The following is a 22,353-nucleotide window of genomic DNA, read 5'->3' as shown; positions in this document are numbered from 1 at the left end:
TTGATACATTATGATCGTGAATAAGGCTCATGAGAAAACTAACAAATAAATATTTTTTATCATTTATTCATCATTTGTTAGTTATTATATTTTTCTGTCATATATAGTAGTAGGTATTTTCATTTAAAATTATAAAAAATTAGAAGAAAAAAAAACCACCTCTAATTTATTTTTTAATTTCTCCAATCAAATTACACAATGATATAATTTTATTATGTTAAATACTAGTAAAACATCTCTATAAATATCAACATGAGATGATGAGGAAAATACAGTCAAAGATGTTAGTTAAAAAGGCTACCAAAGTTTAATCTAAACTAACAGAGTATTTATTGCAAAATAATATTAAGGCTGTCAAATGTGACAGTAATCAACCTCCCTTCACACTGACACGCACTAAACCATATGTACCAGTGCATCTCTTCTGACTTTTGTTTGTAAGAATGCTTCCAAAAACATTATGCCTCAAACAAGAAACTTAATTACTTCGTTTTCACAATATTTAATTTTTTAAATATATATATAAACCTAGTGCAACAGACAGAATATCTAGCACGTGCATAAAAATACACCCGCATAGAGCCTATTCAAAAATATCATAATTGCACCAAATTTCAAACTTTATAATAAAAGACATAAAGTTTGTTACGTTTTCAATTTCTCATATTCTTGTTCCAACTTTTTCATATTTATCAACTAATTTAATCATTTATTTTATTAAACATGATTAACTCACTCCTCTTAAACTAGGTTATCACCGACTAGGTGCTTTTTTAGCCAAATGGAGTGTTAGTGTAACTAATCATCTTAAGAAACTGTTACATCCAATACTTTGATCATTCATCACATCAAGACTATACTATTTCTCATAAAATCCAAAAGCACTAAACATGAACGGTTTCGATAATTTTAGCTTTAAACGTCGTTTCAAATTCTAAACGCCTTTTAACTTTGATAAGATACATCACTTCCAGACTAAAAACAAACACGCATTTGCACGACATAAATAACATCATGCACACCCGTTTGAAACCATTGAACTGTAACACAACACACAAACGCAAAAAGTTTTTAAAAAAATAAAAAACATAACACTTTTAACACAACACTTTTAACAAAGACACAACAAAAAAACATTACAAAAAGCATAAAGAAAAAACATGATCAAACACTTTTGAAATATCAACTCAACAAAAATTACACATACAAGGTACTTTTCTTACACACAATCCATCTGGTAAATTTCCCATTTTACCCTTTATTACTATTCTTATTACTACTATTATTACTGCTACTATTATAGATTGATCTCGTGTAATACATGTCTGCATGTTACACACGTTATGCCAACCCCTTCAACGACGTCGTTCTGGAGTCCAATGAGGTGGAGAAGGACTAAAATGAAAGGAAACAACCCTAGAATCAAGAAGCTCCATTATGGGCGTGAAGCTCACGCACCTTGGAACTTTATACTGATTAATCGATGCACCACGAGAAATAGCGTAATCCATCAATTCTTCAAATGTCCCATTCTTCACCACACGTATCTCTAATGGTCCAATAGAATTATCAGCGACTCGTCCTTGTCTATAAACAGTGTTCAAAGACTCTTCCATAACCAAACAACATTTGTTCAAAACTTCATCAGTAGGAGGATTTGATGATTCCTTTATCAGAAGCTCCCAGTAAATAACATAATGTCCAGGAATGGATTTCGCATCGGCGAAACTAGTGTACTCAACAACGCTTGTGTTGAACTCTTTCAACAACTCAGAAGCGTTTTCAATGGCTTTTTGAAGCTCTGATTCGTCGGTTTTGTCTGCTTCAATGCTCAACAGCACGTTCTTTCTCCTCACGAATTTGAACTGTGGATCAGTGTTATAGAATCCGGTGACTTGAAGGATATCACCAACTCTGTAACGACAAAGACCAGAATAAGTTGTTATGATAAGTTCGTAGAATTTACCGAGTTCCACGTCAGCGAGATCCACGAGTTTTGGTGGTGAGTCACGTGAGAGAGTTATAGGTGATGAGTCATCATGTGGTAGAAACTCAAAGTAACCCATGTTAGGCATGATAGTGTACGAAACTTCATTTGGTTCCGACATAGGTTTAAGGTTAAGACCAAAATAACATTCGGATGAAGCGTACATTGTACATGGTTTTGGAAGGTTACCACTGTAATAATCAAGAGTTGGAATGTACTGAGCCATAGCACCTGTGACTATAACTTCAAGGTACTTTGTGTTAGGCCAAATACGAGGGATTATACGTTCCCAATTCTCTCCGGAGCATTCTTTTGTTATGAAATCGGCAAGTTCGGGGTTCGGTTTCAGTATTTTCGACATGCATTCTTTGATGGAAGGGTCTGTGATTTTTGGGTTTAGGGTACCAGTGGAGATATCATGGGCTAATTGAGCCCAGTTCAGCTGAAGAAACCTAATGGCCCGGAGAAGCCCGGAAGCGAAAACCGCTCCGACTCGGAGGACTTCATGGCGCATGATGAGCCCACAGAGCATCTGTGTGTACATGCTTTGGAATGAATCGGGACATAAGATGGCTTCGTTTGGGCTTGTTAGGACATTGTAAGGGTCAAATGGTCTTTTCTTGAACTGTTCACTTTTGTAGTAAGCTGTTAAAACTGGACGTGCTACTAACCCACTTGGGGTTTTTGTTTCTGCTTTGATGAAAAGGAAATGAAGTGCTTTTCCTTTGTCCAAATCTGGCACATATCTATTTCAAAAAACCAAATCAAGAAAAAAGTTAGTACTAATCAACAATTAACAAACTAATGTTATTATTAATTTATAGTATGAAATATGAATAGGGAAAAAAAAAACAAAAACCTACTGATTCATCACTGGCATGAGTAGACTGTAAAGTAACTGACGACGGTCCATTTCTTGGTGAATTGTAGGCATCAATTTTCTCTCACCAGCAGAGGTTCCTGAGCTGTAGTTTTCACACCGTTTGATTAATTAACTTACTTTTATTATTACTATTTATTACATATACTCATTGAAGCATGATTGCAAAATTGAAAAAATATTACTAATGCTTTGTAAATGAAGAGAGAGACTAGTATAATGAACCTTGTGAGAAACTCGGAGATTGGATGAGCGGACAAGATAGGAGAAGTGTCACCGTTAGCAATGCGTTGAATATCCGGTAACAGATCTTCATATGAGATAACCGGGACTTTGGATTTGAAGGTTTCACGGTCAGTAGCACCGTTAAGTTCAAACCGTCTCAAGTACTCGGTTTCTCCGTTTTGAGAGAGAATCTCGGTGATAACTCTCTCTTGAACGGGGTCTGTGTTAATTGTCATTTCTTCAATGAACTGAAGAGAATTGCTTAAGCTGTTATCATCAATGGAAGAAGGAGGTTGCAGAAACATTTCAGATTCAACAGTCATGATGAAAGAAGAAAGAGCTGGAGTGAATGCAACCGAAAGAGGAAATTTGAGTGAGATGAGAGAAGAATGAATGAAGAAGAGGTATTTATAGCCACGTCATCGGTGTCCAGGTTAATGTTTACGCCGCCACGTAGGCAAGCCGGAGGAAATAGTACATTTGGAAGGACGTATAAGGATTGAATGGGTGGGTTAAGGAGACAAAAAAGTAAAAGCAATTGTTGTTGTGCACATCAAGGGGAGACATGTGGGACCAAAAACACGTAGAGAGGAAGGATAATGGCCGACAGGTGGGGTCCATATGTTTGGCCATGTCAGCAAAAAATTGTCTAAGAGTAGTCGTCAGCGAAACCACGCGGCCATTTAGTTGCAGGTTTGTTACTCACTGAAAAGGATGGGTGCCGGCTTGGAGAATTCTTGTAGCTCATTTAGTTCGGCAAGAGACAACACAAAGTTAAATAAGGATAGAGTTGTTACAGCAAATAAAGAATACTTGCTGTAATAAAAATATTCTGTTTTTCTTCTTAAAGGAGACAAATTTTAAAATTATATTTTTTAATGTGATAATAGTATTTTAAACAAATTAAGAGAAAATAAGAAAAGTAAAATAATTTTGAAGATCAATAGTACTATTTATTAAGTTTTTATAACTGGTTTTGATGTTTTTAGAATTATTAATAAAAGCAATTCATGTTATTCGAATTTTATTTCAAACAAAATAAAATTGTCCCCAAAGAAGATATGACATTGTCTTTGGTACATATACTTATTTTTTTATCTAACAGGCCATAGTCTATGACGCGTGTCTTGGTGAGTAGCTAATGGATGTTGCATGCATGCAACATTTAAGAGCATGCGTCATTGAATGTGGTTCATGTGTCGTGTTGATTCTTTTAAATTACTTTAGTAACAAAATAATTATAAATAAAATATTTTATAAAAAAATAAATTATGATATTATTCCATCAAATGGAATTACATAATGATTAGAGAGAAATTTAATGACTCGCTCGATCATAACGCATCGGTTCTACACTCTGCCGCATTCGCTTTTCTTCGAAGTCTTCTACGATTTCTCTAAGGTGTTTGGGATCTCCTAGTATTGACATGAGCCAAAGATGGTTGGTGCGAAGTTCCTGGGATATTAGTGTTATCTAACAAATCTTCGATCATATCTCCCCGGTAGTCGGTGCTTCTGTAATTGAGTCTAGTGCCCGTGTTGACGTATTTACCCGTGTTAGTTGGGTTACGTGTGTGCGAGTTGGTTGGTTGAATTTGGACATTTAATCGTTTTGGAAACGAAGTAATGTTTCTTGTGGTGTGAAGGGCATGTTTTAGTTGGGTGTTTTGGCAATGTGATATCTGGGTGTTTTGGTGGTGTGATGTTTACGTGTATATTGGTTGGGTGCTATGGTAGGATGGGGTGGAATTATATGTCTCATCAGGACTATAGTAAGATGTGGTGGAGGCATAAGGTTGTTGGTGATATTGGTCATGCTCTTGGTTTTGTGTTTGGATGTGTGGCATGAATTGGTTGCAGGGTTAGGTGTATGGGGGTTCGTAATCATGTTCAACTGGTTGTTATGTGTATCTGGTATGGTGATGTTGTGGGGTTGGTTGTTGGGTTTGGGTGGGTTGAAAATATTGTTAGGTTTGGTAATGTTGTGGGGATGGTTGTTGGGCGGGGGTCAGTTGTTGGGCATATGATGATGAAGATCGTTGGCGTAGGTCGATTAAATACCTCGGGTCAGGCACAAACTGTGTTGTTGTAATCGATCTATACCAATTCATATAATTTTGAGTTGGTCTAGCATCATGCATGATATGTTTGTTTATGATCTGTTGATATCAGTGTTTCCATTGACGACATACCTTCCTAACAAACTCTTTCCAATCGAAATAAATCCATTAGGCATCGACTATTAGTTGATGTCGTTGTCTCAAACATGTCGGGGGATCTGGGATTTGTTGATGCATGTCGAATTGCAGTTTGACATGGTCACTCTAGTGCATCTTCATGGTAGTGACCCTGGTGATTATTGTTTTTGCAGTCCAAACTGCAGCATCCTCGGGGTTAATCTCATGGTAGAGATCCAGAAACGACCTCTAGATAAACTGTAGAGGAAAAATAGATGATTAGAAATTTGTAAATTGGTAATATTAAAACTAAATTAACGAGATGATAAGTTGTTTAGTTGTAATACATCGTCTAGTCCAAGGTGATCTATAACATTTTGATAGACTGTTATAACGTGTTTGAGATATTTGTTGTAGTTCATCCCTAGAACATACCTGTAAGACCCCAATTTTGTCCCTAAGATCCCTCATGGCATCATATCATATCATACCATTGCCTCAAGGATCTTTGTGCACCTTTGCTTCCCTCCTAGTGGGTGGGTTATCTTGTGAGTGTGGTTCTTGATCACCAAGCATGTATTGCATTTGTATATCATTGCTTTTCATCTGTCTATTAACCAAAGGTACAAAAATATTGTCATCTAACCATGCTACTTGCAGATGAAGCAAACTAGGTCAAAATAGTCAAATCAGTCATTGAGCAATAGATGGTGGCCATTCTTGAAGAATTTGGGCACCATGATCATTCATTAAGAGTTCATATGAGTTGTGACATCATTTTGAATCAAGATCTCAAGTGGTAGGGACTTGGAACTCATCAGAACATGGTTCAGTCAACCAAAACCCTAGCAAAGTCAACTGTGGTCAACTGTGCATTTAATCAGTGATTTGATGGTGGGAATTGGTTTGAGAGGTCTCATTCATGTCCATATAACCCTCATATAACATGTCAAACATCCACAGTGAAGAATTTAAGGTCAGATAAAAAGTTTCCAAAAATAGTAAGTTGACCTGTAATTGGAATTTGCCAAAAATGGAAAGTTCTTCTCCTCAAAATTACTTCATCATACAAGCTTCAAATGAATTTTTGTCCAACATGAAAGTTGAAGATCTTGTCCTCCCATTTCCAAAAAGTCCAAGAACACTCATTTCTCATGTGTGGTTGGCAAGTTATGATCAAATCATTCTCATGATTTTTTGAACTTCAAAGTGAGATAACTTTCAAACCATTTGGCCAAATTGAGTGAGGTTTTTTGCTACAAGTCACATTTGACATGCTCTATCCAAATCCTTCATCACATTTCACCAAAAATCTTCCAATCAAAATGGCCTTTTTCAAGTGCATTGAATTTAAAAAGAGAGGGGTGAAAAATGGACTTTCAAATTAATCATTGTCCACATATTCTACCAATTGCAAATGACTGAAAACCACATTTGGAGTGTGCCTAAGCCCATTTTCGCACTGTAGCATGCCATGCACATGCAATTTGAGTAATTTCACCAATTAACCAAAACACTTCATTTAAGCTAAATTCAATTACCATTCCATTAACCAAGTTTAGGCATTGTTAATCAGAGTATATATGACTCATTTCAGACTGAAAAACCCTAACCACTATTCACAAATCAGATCTGAAATTCATTTCCTCTCAAAAACTCTCATTTCCTTACTTGGATTTTTCTGAAAAAATCTTCAAAGGACTCGTGCTCTTGTCCATTGTGCCATCATCTACCATCCTTTTGGAAGCCTTTGCAAGCATCATTCCACAACTGTAGAGCCATTTCCAGCACTGTTGCATTGAAGTTCTTCCATGGCAAGTATCGATTGGAGCCGCCTCAAGGGTTGTTGAGCTAAAATTCGTTGTTCATTCATCATTTGGAACATCATTGTGCATCTGTTTCAGCTCAACACAGCCAGAAAACCACGATTTCACCACTGCTCTTCAAATCAGGTGAACTTTCGAACCTCATTATTCTTGAAATCATGTTGTGCTTTGGATAGATCTTGCCATGCTGAGTTCACTGAATGTTATGGTTTGGATTTTAGTTAAGTATTGAGAGTGAAATGTTGATTTAAAGTTTGTTGGTCAAATGTTGTTGTGCTTAGTTCTTTCATGTTAGCTCGAGTTAGTGAAAACTAGGGTTAGATTATTGATGTACACTGCAAGATGAGTTGATTGGTATGTCGCTTTTTGATTTTGGTTGCCAAGTGTTCTTTGTAACACCCCAATTAAACTAAGCTAATTATTTAATTTAAATTAATATTTTATTTATTAATTTAATTGAATAATTGGAAGTTTGGATTATTATTATTTTATTATTATTTTGGAATAATAATTATTGGGATAATTATTTAGTGGAATAATATTATTGGAGTATATAAGTTGGAATAATAAAAAGTCCCAATTTTTTTGGAAAAAGGTTTCACGTGAAAGGGGAAAAGAGGCAGAAAGGGCAAAAAGAGAACCAGAGAACGAAGGTTGAAGGAAGGAGAAGCTTGGAGCTCAGAGGCTGCCGGATTAACTCAGGTAAGGGGGGTTTATCATCGATTAACGGGTATTATGGGATGATATGTACTGGGTAGTAATAGACCATTGTTTTACCTCTGATTGGATGATATATGTTGAATTTGTGAACTTTTGAGATGAACGAAAATTTGGATTATAATTGACGAAATTCGTAGGAATTAGAGGTAGAAAGGTTAGAAATTTGTGAAATCGAAAGTGTATGATTCGTGTTAGATGATATGAATGAATTGTGTGTGAAAGTTGGACTGTAGAAGGTTGAATTGGATAGGTCTCGTAGCAGAGAAAGCCATTGCAGATCTGAGAGCTCTGGTCTCTGGTCATACGCGTATGGCACTAGGCAATACGCGTATGAGATGTTGGTACGCGTATGGGGGGAAGCCTTACGCGTATGGGTGGAAAAGATGGCATTTTGAACGTGAATTGGTCTCTGTTGGTACGCGTAATGGGAAGTTGTTACGCGTAGCGTACGCGTATGGGATAGGTGGTACGCGTATGAGTTGGGCGAGGAAATGCGCAATACGCGTAAGAGAGTAGGCATTACGCGTATGGAGTTGGCCAGGTTTGGGCAATACGCGTATGGCATGGACAGTACGCGTATGGGCAGAGTTGGGATTTTCCTGAACTGTTGTTGTGCAGTTTTTGGTTGTTTAGGCTGAGTGATGTACTTAGCTGAGATATGATGTTGTAGGGATCATTTCCCGTTGTTTTGAGTGGTATAGGTATTAGTAGAGCGGGCTAATACTGTGGTTGATTATGTGGCATGATATGATGTGCTTTGGTGATTAATTATGTTGATAATGTGTGATGGTATACATGATGATGTGAATGTATACGTTTGTGAATAGACTGTATTATGGCTTAGAGTGTGAGCATGTGTCTATTCTTGATTGTTGTTGATGTTGCATTGCTAGATGATTAGCATGCATATTGTGGCCTTCGGGTGGTAGCTAATTCCCATGGTGAGGAATTAGTGAGTAAATCATTTGGATTGTTGTTGATGTTTGCATGCTAGGTGATTAGCGTGCATTTCCTGGCCCATTTGGGGTGGTAGCTAATTCCCATGGTGAGGAATTAGTGAGTGAGTCACTATGTCTCAAATGAGTGGGACTAGTGAGCTTGGTAGCCGTGCCTGGATTTGGACGGTGAGGTTGAACTATATGTTCACAAATAGTCGGTACCGCATGCATAGAGTCTCATTGCATAATGAATGTATGGCATATGATATGAATGGATGTATTCCAGTATCATATGTGTGTTGTGTGTTGTGTTGTTAATGATTGAATATGATGGAGAATTGTACTGTTGATTATGATGTTTGAATGGATATTACTGTTGCTGAATGCGTAGTCTAATTAGGGTGAATTAATGTGTCAATTACTTGGCATTACATGTTGTTCTATAATGCTTATTATATTGATTGAGGAACTCACCCTTACGCCTATTTTTCAGGTAACGAGAAATGAGTTGAGTAGAAGCTAATGCTTGGAGTCTAGAGTAGTTTCTTATGGGTCATGCTCTGATAGATGTAACATCGGGAGGGGATGTTTTAATTAATTTGATTTCTGTTGTTGAATGATTGACATGTATTGTGTTACATGTTTTACATTGATGTTGAATTGATTCCGCTGCGATTTATGCAAAGAATCTTATTTTGATTAAAGAAATGAGCATGACAGGATATTTTGATAATTGTTGTGAAATGATTGTGTGACACCCTTCGGGGCATAATTACTCTGATGAATATATATTGTTATTTTAATTATAATAATTTGGGGTATTTAGAAGGGTGTTACATTAGTGGTATCAGAGCATAGTCGGTCGTGTCGAGTCGTAGTTATTCTGTTTCCCCTGTACGGGATAGGTGTTGTTTAACCCTATCAGCACTTATTGTTTAGCTTGTTTGGGTTTTCAGAATAGAGATGGCTGGAAGAGGTAGAGATGATGCTGCGATTGCTGAGGCTCTGGGTATGCTAGCTGGAGTACTTGGAGGGAATCCAAATGTTGTGGGAATGGGAGCTGCTCGTCAGTTGAGTGAGTTCCAGAAGAACAATCCTCCAATGTTCAAAGGAGCATACGATCCAGATGGTGCTCAGAAGTGGTTGAAGGAGATAGAGAGGATCTTCAGAGTAACTGAGTGTGCCGATAACCAGAAGGTCAGGTTCGGTACACATATGCTGTCAGAAGAAGCTGATGATTGGTGGGTTGCTACCCGCACTGAGTTGGAAGCTGCTGGAGATGCTGAGATTACTTGGGTTGTATTCAGAGAGAGATTTCTGAGGAAGTATTTTCCCGAAGATGTCAGAGGAAAGAAAGAGATAGAGTTCTTGGAATTGAAGCAGGGTAACCGGTCTGTTACGGAGTATGCTGCTAAGTTCACAGAGTTGTCTAAGTATTATACTCCCTATGCTGAGGCTGCTGGGGAATTTTCCAAGTGCGTGAAGTTTGAGAACGGGTTGCGTCCCGAGATCAAGCAGGCCATTGGATATCAAAGGATTAGAGTGTTTTCTGATTTGGTTGACTGTTGCAGGATTTTCGAACAGGATTCCAAGGCAAGAGCTGAGAGCTATCAGCAGAGAGTTGATAGGAGAGGCAAGAATCAGATGGATCGTGGAAAACCGTATGCAGCTGGCAAAGGTTTTCAGAGGCAGAGTGGGACGAAGAGGACTAGTGGGGGAGATTCTAGTGCTCCTGTTAAGTGTTACAGATGTGGTCAGGCTGGACATCGTATCCATGAGTGTACCAGTAATGAGAAGAAGTGTTACAAATGTGGAAAAGGTGGTCATTTGGCTGCAGATTGCCGGTTGAAGACTGTGACTTGCTTCAACTGTGGAGAGGTAGGTCATATCAGTCCGCAGTGTCCTAAGCCAAAGAAAGAGAATCAGTCAGGAGGCAAGGTTTTTGCTTTATCAGGTTCTGAGACTTTTGCAGATGATCGTTTGATCCGAGGTACGTGTTATATTAATGGCTTTCCTCTTATAGCTATTATTGACACAGGTGCGACTCATTCTTTTATATCTGTGGATTGTGCTGTGAAGCTTAAGTTAGAGATATCTGAGATGCATGGAAGTATGGTGATTGATACTCCTGCGAAGGGTTCAGTGACTACTACTTCGGTTTGTTTGAGTTGTCCTTTGAATATTTTTGGTAGAGATTTTAGAATGGACCTTGTGTGTCTTCCATTAGTGCAGATTGATGTTATCTTGGGTATGAACTGGTTGGTGTTTAACCGGGTTTCTATCAATTGTTTTGATAAGACTGTGATATTTCCTGAGATTGAGGAGGGAAAGAGTTTGTTTCTATCAGCAAGGCAAGTGAATGAGGAAGTAGCTGATGGGGCAGAGTTGTTTATGCTGTTAGCGACTCTGGAGACTAAAGATAAACTGGTGATTGGCGATCTAGCTGTGGTGTGTGATTTTCCTGATGTGTTTCCGGAAGAGGTGAATGAATTACCGCCAGAGCGCGAAGTTGAGTTCTCGATTGAATTGGTACCTGGTACTAGGCCGATATCGATGGCTCCGTACCGTATGTCTGCTGTTGAGTTAACTGAATTGAAGAGTCAGTTGGAAGATTTGTTGGATAAGAAATTTATTCGTCCGAGTGTGTCACCGTGGGGTGCACCAGTGTTGTTGGTTAAGAAGAAAGAAGGTACTATGAGGTTGTGTGTGGACTACAGACAACTGAATAAAGTGACGATCAAGAATCGGTATCCTTTACCGAGGATTGATGATTTGATGGATCAGTTGGTTGGTGCAAGTGTGTTCAGCAAGATAGACTTGAGATCTGGGTATCATCAGATACGTGTGAAAACTGAAGATATTCAGAAGACTGCTTTCAGAACAAGGTATGGACATTATGAGTATTCTGTAATGCCTTTTGGTGTGACTAATGCACCTGGAGTATTTATGGAGTATATGAATAGGATTTTCCACCCGTACCTAGATCAGTTTGTTGTGGTGTTTATTGATGACATTTTGGTGTATTCGAAATCTGAAGAAGAGCATGCTGAGCATTTGAGAGTGGTTTTGGGAGTTCTACGAGAAAAGAAGTTATTTGCTAAACTGTCGAAGTGTGAATTTTGGTTAGAAGAAGTTAGTTTTCTTGGCCATGTGATTTCCAGAGGTGGTGTTGCCGTTGATCCTTCTAAGATAGAAGCGGTATCTAAGTGGGAAGCTCCGAAGTCAGTTTCTGAAATAAGAAGTTTTCTTGGACTGGCAGGTTACTATAGGAAGTTTATTGAGGGATTCTCTAAGTTGGCGTTACCGTTGACAATGTTGACTAGAAAGGGGCAAGCGTTTGTTTGGGATTCAAAATGCGAAGAAGGTTTCCAAGAGTTAAAGAGAAGGTTAACTACTGCTCCTATTCTGATATTACCGAGTTCGTCGGAATTATTTGAGGTTTATTGTGATGCTTCATTGTTGGGTTTAGGTGGTGTGTTGATGCAGAATAAGCAGGTTATAGCTTATGCTTCGAGACAGCTAAGGGTTCATGAGAGGAACTATCCGACACACGATTTAGAGTTGGCAGCTGTGGTATTTGTTCTGAAGTTGTGGAGGCATTATTTGTATGGATCGAGATTTGAGGTTTTCAGTGACCATAAGAGTTTAAAGTATTTGTTTGATCAGAAAGAGCTGAATATGAGACAGAGGAGATGGTTAGAGTTTCTGAAGGATTATGACTTTGGTTTGAATTACCATCCGGGTAAAGCAAATGTAGTAGCTGATGCATTGAGTCGGAAATCATTGCATATGTCTATGTTAATGGTTAAGGAATTGGATTTAATTGAGCAGTTTAGAGACTTGAGTTTGGTGTGTGAGAGTACCCACAATAGTGTTAAATTGGGAATGTTGAAGTTAACAAGTGGTATTCTGGACGAGATCAGAGAGGGTCAGAAATCCGATATGCTTTTGGTTGATAAGTTGACGTTAGTGAATCAAGGTCAAGGTGGTGAATTCAGAGTTGATGAGAATGGTATTTTGAAATTTGGTAGTCGGGTGTGTATTCCAGATGTTACAGGACTTAAGAAGAGTATTCTTGAAGAAGGACATCGTAGTGGTTTGAGTATTCATCCTGGAGCTACGAAGATGTATCATGATTTGAAAAGATTATTTTGGTGGCCGGGAATGAAAAGAGAAATTGCAAGTTTTGTGTATTCCTGTTTGACTTGTCAGAAGTCAAAGATTGAGCACCAGAAGCCGTCTGGGCTAATGCAACCGTTGGCTATTCCAGAGTGGAAGTGGGATAGTATCAGTATGGATTTTGTTTCGGGTTTACCGAGGACGAGTAAGAATTTTGAGGCTATCTGGGTGATTGTTGATAGATTGACGAAGTCGGCTCATTTCATTCCGATCAGAATGGATTATCCGTTAGAGAGATTAGCCGAGTTGTATATTGAGAAGATTGTAAGTTTGCATGGTATTCCGTCGAGTATTGTTTCGGACAGAGATCCTAGATTTACATCGAAGTTTTGGGAAGGGTTGCAGAGATCTTTGGGAACTAAGCTGAGATTGAGTTCTGCATATCATCCGCAGACTGATGGTCAGACTGAGAGGACGATTCAGTCGCTAGAGGATCTTTTGAGAGCGTGTGTTTTGGAGAAGGGAGGTGCTTGGGACGGTTATTTGCCTTTGATTGAGTTTACCTACAACAATAGTTTTCATTCGAGTATTGGCATGGCACCGTTTGAAGCTTTGTATGGTAGGAGATGTCGGACACCTTTATGTTGGTATGAGTCCGGTGAGAGTGTTGTGGTTGGACCGGAGATTGTTCAACAGACTACGGAAAAGATTAAGATGATTCAGGAGAAGATGAGAATTGCTCAGAGTCGTCAGAAGGGTTATCATGATAAGAGGAGGAAGTCACTTGAGTTCCAAGAGGGAGATCATGTGTTTCTTCGTGTTACTCCGATAACTGGTGTTGGTCGGGCTTTGAAGTCGAAGAAGTTGACACCTCGATTTATTGGTCCTTATCAGATTTTGGAGAGGATAGGAGAGGTAGCCTATCGTATCGCTTTACCGCCGTCACTTGCGAATTTGCATGATGTTTTCCATGTGTCTCAGTTGAGGAGATACATTCATGATCCGTCGCATGTAGTCCAAATAGATGATGTACAGGTGAGAGATAACCTGACGGTTGAAACATCACCTATGAGGATCGAGGATCGAGAATTGAAGCAATTGCGGGGTAAAGAGATTGCCTTAGTGAAGGTAGCTTGGGGAGGACCAGCAGGTGGCAATGCGACTTGGGAACTTGAGAGTCAGATGAAGGAGTCTTATCCGGAGCTGTTCGCTTGAGGTATGTTTTCGAGGACGAAAACTCTTTTAGTGGGGGAGAGTTGTAACACCCCAATTAAACTAAGCTAATTATTTAATTTAAATTAATATTTTATTTATTAATTTAATTGAATAATTGGAAGTTTGGATTATTATTATTTTATTATTATTTTGGAATAATAATTATTGGGATAATTATTTAGTGGAATAATATTATTGGAGTATATAAGTTGGAATAATAAAAAGTCCCAATTTTTTTGGAAAAAGGTTTCACGTGAAAGGGGAAAAGAGGCAGAAAGGGCAAAAAGAGAACCAGAGAACGAAGGTTGAAGGAAGGAGAAGCTTGGAGCTCAGAGGCTGCCGGATTAACTCAGGTAAGGGGGGTTTATCATCGATTAACGGGTATTATGGGATGATATGTACTGGGTAGTAATAGACCATTGTTTTACCTCTGATTGGATGATATATGTTGAATTTGTGAACTTTTGAGATGAACGAAAATTTGGATTATAATTGACGAAATTCGTAGGAATTAGAGGTAGAAAGGTTAGAAATTTGTGAAATCGAAAGTGTATGATTCGTGTTAGATGATATGAATGAATTGTGTGTGAAAGTTGGACTGTAGAAGGTTGAATTGGATAGGTCTCGTAGCAGAGAAAGCCATTGCAGATCTGAGAGCTCTGGTCTCTGGTCATACGCGTATGGCACTAGGCAATACGCGTATGAGATGTTGGTACGCGTATGGGGGGAAGCCTTACGCGTATGGGTGGAAAAGATGGCATTTTGAACGTGAATTGGTCTCTGTTGGTACGCGTAATGGGAAGTTGTTACGCGTAGCGTACGCGTATGGGATAGGTGGTACGCGTATGAGTTGGGCGAGGAAATGCGCAATACGCGTAAGAGAGTAGGCATTACGCGTATGGAGTTGGCCAGGTTTGGGCAATACGCGTATGGCATGGACAGTACGCGTATGGGCAGAGTTGGGATTTTCCTGAACTGTTGTTGTGCAGTTTTTGGTTGTTTAGGCTGAGTGATGTACTTAGCTGAGATATGATGTTGTAGGGATCATTTCCCGTTGTTTTGAGTGGTATAGGTATTAGTAGAGCGGGCTAATACTGTGGTTGATTATGTGGCATGATATGATGTGCTTTGGTGATTAATTATGTTGATAATGTGTGATGGTATACATGATGATGTGAATGTATACGTTTGTGAATAGACTGTATTATGGCTTAGAGTGTGAGCATGTGTCTATTCTTGATTGTTGTTGATGTTGCATTGCTAGATGATTAGCATGCATATTGTGGCCTTCGGGTGGTAGCTAATTCCCATGGTGAGGAATTAGTGAGTAAATCATTTGGATTGTTGTTGATGTTTGCATGCTAGGTGATTAGCGTGCATTTCCTGGCCCATTTGGGGTGGTAGCTAATTCCCATGGTGAGGAATTAGTGAGTGAGTCACTATGTCTCAAATGAGTGGGACTAGTGAGCTTGGTAGCCGTGCCTGGATTTGGACGGTGAGGTTGAACTATATGTTCACAAATAGTCGGTACCGCATGCATAGAGTCTCATTGCATAATGAATGTATGGCATATGATATGAATGGATGTATTCCAGTATCATATGTGTGTTGTGTGTTGTGTTGTTAATGATTGAATATGATGGAGAATTGTACTGTTGATTATGATGTTTGAATGGATATTACTGTTGCTGAATGCGTAGTCTAATTAGGGTGAATTAATGTGTCAATTACTTGGCATTACATGTTGTTCTATAATGCTTATTATATTGATTGAGGAACTCACCCTTACGCCTATTTTTCAGGTAACGAGAAATGAGTTGAGTAGAAGCTAATGCTTGGAGTCTAGAGTAGTTTCTTATGGGTCATGCTCTGATAGATGTAACATCGGGAGGGGATGTTTTAATTAATTTGATTTCTGTTGTTGAATGATTGACATGTATTGTGTTACATGTTTTACATTGATGTTGAATTGATTCCGCTGCGATTTATGCAAAGAATCTTATTTTGATTAAAGAAATGAGCATGACAGGATATTTTGATAATTGTTGTGAAATGATTGTGTGACACCCTTCGGGGCATAATTACTCTGATGAATATATATTGTTATTTTAATTATAATAATTTGGGGTATTTAGAAGGGTGTTACATTCTTGCTGGGATTTTGGATGATGAACATGGCAACTGTAGCATAAACCCTAATTTCTCTGTACCCAGAACCCTGTTTGATCGTATTTGGTGGTTTGCTGCATGAGGTCACTGTTTCATTGGCCATGCACCAGTAAGCACGCGGCACGCCCTTAAGTGAAACGCGGCGTTTCACTTAAGGGACCGGTTAATTACAATTTTGCCATTGCCGTTTATTAATTCAATTAAATCATTTTCTTTTTTTCAATATTTATTTCATTTGGCATGGCAATCTTCAAAAATTCATAAGTCACTCAATTTTAATCCAAATTTGATGGGATTTTTTGTGAAATGCTCCTCATGATCTCTAGTTTATTATGGTGATTTTTCCAGATTTTTTGCACGTGTGGATTTTTAAATGTACTAGGGTTTGTTCATGTGTGTCCATTTTGTGTATGCCATGCCATTTTGCTTATGAAATGATGATACTTAATCCAATGCCTCTGAAATTTTTTGTGCTTAAACTAGACATGTTCATGGTGATTTTGGTGTAGAGTTTGTGATTTTATCATTGCTGGTTGATGAGATATGATTTTTTGAATAGAGGTGTGACAATTTGTGTCACACCATTCATGTCCAACTTCATGATTTTAATTACCATGCTTATTGAACTCAAAATGGTCTAGATTTTTGCATGAATATACTTATGGATGCTGAGAATACATGTAAATTTTTCTGGAATTATTGATGGCATTTCCTATTTGATTGGAATTTTCTCCCCTGTTTGGTCATTTGTTGATTTTTTGTGATACATGTTTGTATTTGGTTTGTGAAATTCTGGTTATTAATTGGATGGATGTGAAATTTGGCATGAGTAATGTAGACATCTTGAAGTTTATCATGGCTTTGGTCCCATTCATTTATCATTTGTTGTTTCTGTTTTATGATTAATTGAAGTTGGTGCATGTTTTGATGCTTTGTATGAGTTTGCTTGAACTTGCTTTGACTTTCTGATTTTCATTGACCTACTTCCTTTGATCCAAATGAGCTGAAATTTGGTATGCTTATCATGTTATGGGTGATGTTTGATCATGAATTATTTGAGGATTTATTGAAATGTTTGTGATTGGATTTGAGTGGAGTCTTTCTGTTGACTTCTTTGAGGTTCTATATGACATGCTTTGACCTAATTTGTTTGTGAAATGATAATGATGAATGATATGAATGTGAAACCACTTGGGTTTGTTTCTTAATTGTTTGAACTTGATTTCGGATATCTTTCACTTGCTGTTTTGGATTTTTTATCTCCTTTTGACCCTAGGCTTGTCCTAGTGGTCTTGTTGCTCATGTTTGAGTTTGGTTTTTCAGGTTAAGAAGCAAATGCCTTAAGGAGATCAATGCAAGTTGATTGAGTTTGATTGATTATCATGAACTAACTTGTTTGTTTTGTAGGATTCTTAGCTCATATGCTTTGAGCTTTGTGCATTGCACATTTGACTGATTGTGTTGATCCTTGTCTTATATTGGTTTTGAATTTGAGTTGTATACTGATTTTATTTGATTGATTTCAGGTACCATTAGTTGCTAATAGTTCTTTGAGAACTTGCATTGCTTTGCTTGATAGCATTTGCATTAAGGTAGAATCTCTTGTCTTCATGTAGTCTGGAAGACCTGGCCTGTTACTTGGCCAGGCAACTGTCTGAAGTCCTCCTTAAGAGGCGATGTTTGTGCTTGTTTACTTTTGTCCCAAGCAGGAAAAGTCCTTTGAATAAGGCAATTGGTAGAATCCAAGAGATATGTAACCTATCTCCTACTATTCTGTGTGTCACTCACCTTGCTCACACCACATGTGTTGATGCATAGTGAGTAAAAACCCAAGATCTATCGAGTCTAACTTGTGGAGAGAGTTCCATCTTTCTGAACTCCCACACCTTCTATCATTCGAAGCTCTCCCTGACCAGGGATAAGAGCATGAGGCACACCCCTCATATCCTTTCATCTGCTTCACCTTGGCTCTCAATGTCAAGGTTAAGAGCATCATTAACCCTATTCCAGTTGGCTTCAATGCCCACCCTTTGTATGAGCCTAATTGTTTGGTTATAGAGTGTGCTGAATGACTTTGGTTGATTGATTACTTAGTTCATTTGTACATGTCTGCTTGCATGCTTTGTGCATTTATCATCATTAATTGCCCATTAGTGCATGATCATTTCATTTGTCTTTGTGACATATCTTTGTTGTTTGCCCATTGAGGACAATTGTAAGACCATTCATTGGCCATTGTTCCTATGATATGGAAGTGAGTATAAGACCATTTCATTGGCCACTCATCTTCTCTTTGCTTGATGCATTTGTTTGTTTTATGTGAGGATGCAATTGTAAGTCCATGTAATTTGGCATTTGTTTTCCCATGATCATATGTTGGAGGTTAGAGTAAGCCCAGATAGATTGGCATCTGACATCCAAGTGTTTGCTTTGTTTTTGTTGGAGATTGGTATAAGTCCAGATAGATTGGCATCCGGTATCCACTTTTTATTTCTTTGTTGAGGAGATTGGTATAAGTCCATAGAGTGGCCTCTGATATCCAGTTCTGTTTTAGGAGATTGGTATAAGTCCAGTGATTGGCATCCGGTATCCGCTTTTGTTGACTTTCTTCTTTTCCTTTGCTTGTTTATTATTGCTCATTGCCTATTCCAAAGGACACACTTGAGTCATCTTCTATATGATTTCAAGAGGTGAACCTTCTAGGAAGTTTTACACTCCATCTTCATCCATTCATCCCTCTTTGTCCTAAACCTTTTCACACATTGCTTTCAAAACTTGAGATAAATATTGTGCAAACATCTTCATGCTTTCAAATTAGAAACCTGGACCCTAAGTCCTTGACTTTTCAAACTCCATTTCATAATACTTCTTTTGAATCAATCTTAATCATACTTTGACCTTCCTTTTGTAAATACTCATAATCAATTAACTTCACCCATTCAATTGTTTTGTGGCTTTGTCCATTCTTGTTAAGTTTTCATACATTAGCCATAGGTTTGATTTATCCTGGTTGGTTGATGTTAATCTCACCTATTTGTCCTTAGTTGATTGAATTGTAAGTCTTCCTTGCTTATTATAGGGTTAACCCCTCACTAGCAAGTTGAAGCTTTTCTCACATGGTGGACTCGTTGTTTGTATAAGGTTGAGTTTTCTCCCGTGGATAACGTAAGACCTTAGGGCTTATGTTTAAAATTGAATCCACTAACTTTTGGAAATCTTTTAGCCGAACTACGGCGTTTTGATCCTTACCTTTCATGGAAGGTACGTAGGCAACGGGTTCATCCGTTCGAACACAAAAACAATAAAAATTGTATATTCTTTTCTCATCATCCCAATCATGTTTGCACAATAAATATTTCATAACAAATAACAATTTAGTACAACAAGTGTGAAAAGGGCTCCCTAGGAGTACCTAGGACGTAGTGGGTGCCTAACACCTTCTCATTGCGTAATTTACCCCTTACCCAGACTCTCTGATCTTTTCATTAGTTTTCTACGCGTAAAACTTCTTAGGCTTTTGTTCGCTTTTTAGCCAGTCCTTTGGATAAATGAAAGTGCGGTGGCGACTCGATTCATTGTATGCTTTGCTTTTGGTTTAATCAATAAATCATATAGCGACGAATACACCGCTACAGAAAAGTGGCGACTCTGCTGGGGATCAAATCCTTGGTGGTATTTCCTACTTTTCACCCTTGTTGTATTGCCTACTCGATTCATTGTAATGTTTGAATTGCTTGATATACAATTGTTGTTTGCTTTGGTGATCTGTGAGATGAGTTCTATACCCGAGCTCGAGTGCACTCTAGGATAGGAGAATGGCGTAGTCTTGTTGACTGGTGTGGAGTATTCCTTAGCCAGTTGACTTGCGAGTCCATTCACTTGGTGGAGGTCATGTTGGATTAATAATGTCACACAAGTTATTTGTGGTTAGGCATTATTCTTTCAATCATGTGCCGCAGAAGCCAAGGACCGTAGTTTACCAAGCCCATCTTGGCCTTTTTCTTAGGACGTAGTGCGGAGGTCGTTCAGATGTAAGTTCTGATGCGATTGTTACGCGATACTACACTCATAAGAGTTTCTCTTGAGAATATTTTTGGAATACGAGTATTCGTTCCTCCGATAATATTCGAAAGATGGAATGATGATTATGGGAACCTCTGGTAGAACATGTTTGGCAGGTTTAAACCCTAGTACACTCCCTTTGGGTGGTTCTTAACCGAGACCCCATGCTCGTGACTCTCAGCAAACCCGTGATTCGTGGTTGAGTCGTTCAGACAACCTTAATATCAATGGAACCTGGGCGTTGATCAGGTATAAAACCTAAATCCCCCCAAAACGGATGGTTGATATTAAGGATGTTCGAGCCGGTTCATGTACCGTTAATATCAATGGAACTTGGGTGTCGATAAGGTGAAAACCTAAATCCACCAAAATGGATGATTGATATTAGGGATACAATGAGCTTTCCCATGACCTTTGTTTGGTGTGACTTGTTTGATCCTTGAGTGTGATTGTTGCATTCATGCATTCATGCATTCATCTGCACTTCATGTCATCAAAAAACAAAGAAGAAAATTTTCAAGGAACTTAAAAGGGTTTATTTGCAAAATTTTCAGACATGGAAAGACCAAAAAGGCATACAAAGAAGTACAGCTTTAGGCAGCCCGATGTAAAAGAGTTAAGGAATCTGACATCTTATGTATTAGATCCCTTGGGTTTCAAAGCTCGTTATGGAAAGCTTCTACCCCCGCTGTCTACTCAGGTTGATGAAGGATTGATGAGTACTCTAGCCCAGTTTTATGATCCTCTGTATCATTGCTTCTCTTTCCCGGATTTCCAGTTGCTGCCTACTTTGGAGGAGTATTCTCATCTTATTGGGATCCCGATTCTGGATCAAGTGCCGTTCAGTGGCCTAGAGAGTATTCCGACTGCTCGAGAGATTGCCAGCTTGTTGCACATAGATGAAGATTTGATTAGGGCTAATCTGACTACCAAAGGCGGAATTCAGGGTTTTCCTTCCGAGTTCCTCATTGCCCAAGCTACCTTTTATGGGAAGGCCATGAGTGAGGATGCCTTTGAGGCCTTGTTTGTGCTGCTCATCTATGGATTGGTGTTGTTTCCCAATTTCGACAAGTTCGTGGACATGAACGCCATTAGGATCTTCTCAGTTCTTAATCCCGTTCCGACTTTGTTGGGCGATGCCTATGTCTCTTTGCATCTGAGGAATGCGAAGGGTGGAGGAGTTATTATCTGCTGTCTACCTCTGCTGTACAAGTGGTTTATTTCGCACTTGCCGCAGACAGTTGCTTTCAAGGAGAACAAGGGATGTCTACGGTGGTCTCAGAGACTTATGTCTCTCACCAATGATGATATCACTTGGTATGATCGCATGTATGATACCGTCCAGATCATTGACTATTGTGGTGAATTCCCTAATGTGCCTCTTCTTGGCACATGTGGTGGGATCAGCTACAATCCTATCTTAGCACGGCGTCAGCTTGGGTTCCCCCTGAAGGATAAACCTCATAACATTCTGTTAGAAGGTGTGTTCTTCCAGGAGGGTAAAGATCCCCAAGGCCTGAAATCCAGATTTGTCCGTGCTTGGCGCAGTATTCACAAGAAGAGTAGGAACGAGTTGGGTCCAAAGAACTGCATTGCTTTGGAGCCATACACCTCTTGGGTCAGACAGAGAGTTGCCGTGTACTTGATGCCATATGATCATCCGAGACCTACACCGTTGAATGTGGCTGGGCCTTCAACCCTCCCTACCCAACGTGTAGAGGAGTTGAGAGAAGAAGACCTTTCACGTGCTTGGATCCGTGAAAGAGAAGAATTGCTTCAGCAGCTTAAGGAGAAGGACGCTATGATTGAGTTCCTCGAGCATCGAGTGATCGACGATCCGAACGACACTTGGACCTCTCTGCTTCCTCAGTCTTCCAAATTCTGGAAGAGGAGGTATGATCGACTTGCAAAGGAGAAAGCAGACATGGAAGCGGCCTATGAGAGAGAGAGATCAAGAAGCTGTGTACTTCTCGTCTTCCAGCATCCCGAGCTTCTAGGGATCCATAGGATGTTTATTTCCCTTTCCTCTTTGTAA

General features: G+C 38.9%; 1 protein-coding gene across 1 annotated transcript; it reads right to left on the bottom strand.

Moving 5' to 3' along the window:
• Window positions 1-1,161: 1,161 nt before the first annotated feature.
• LOC127120441 (indole-3-acetic acid-amido synthetase GH3.3) lies at window positions 1,162-3,484 on the bottom strand. Its single transcript, XM_051050868.1, has 3 exons — window positions 3,093-3,484; window positions 2,851-2,952; window positions 1,162-2,733 (listed from the first exon to the last, which is right to left on the bottom strand). The coding sequence occupies exons 1-3, from the start codon at window positions 3,413-3,415 to the stop codon at window positions 1,356-1,358; spliced, it is 1,803 nt and encodes a 600-aa protein (XP_050906825.1). The 5' UTR covers window positions 3,416-3,484; the 3' UTR covers window positions 1,162-1,355.
• Between the last annotated feature and the right edge of the window lie 18,869 nt (window positions 3,485-22,353).

This window comes from Lathyrus oleraceus, chromosome 2 (assembly GCF_024323335.1).
Source record: "Lathyrus oleraceus cultivar Zhongwan6 chromosome 2, CAAS_Psat_ZW6_1.0, whole genome shotgun sequence".
Classification (NCBI taxonomy): Eukaryota; Viridiplantae; Streptophyta; class Magnoliopsida; order Fabales; family Fabaceae; genus Lathyrus; species Lathyrus oleraceus.
Note: the sequence above shows the minus strand (reverse complement) of the source record. Positions and strands in the feature narration are given on the sequence as shown.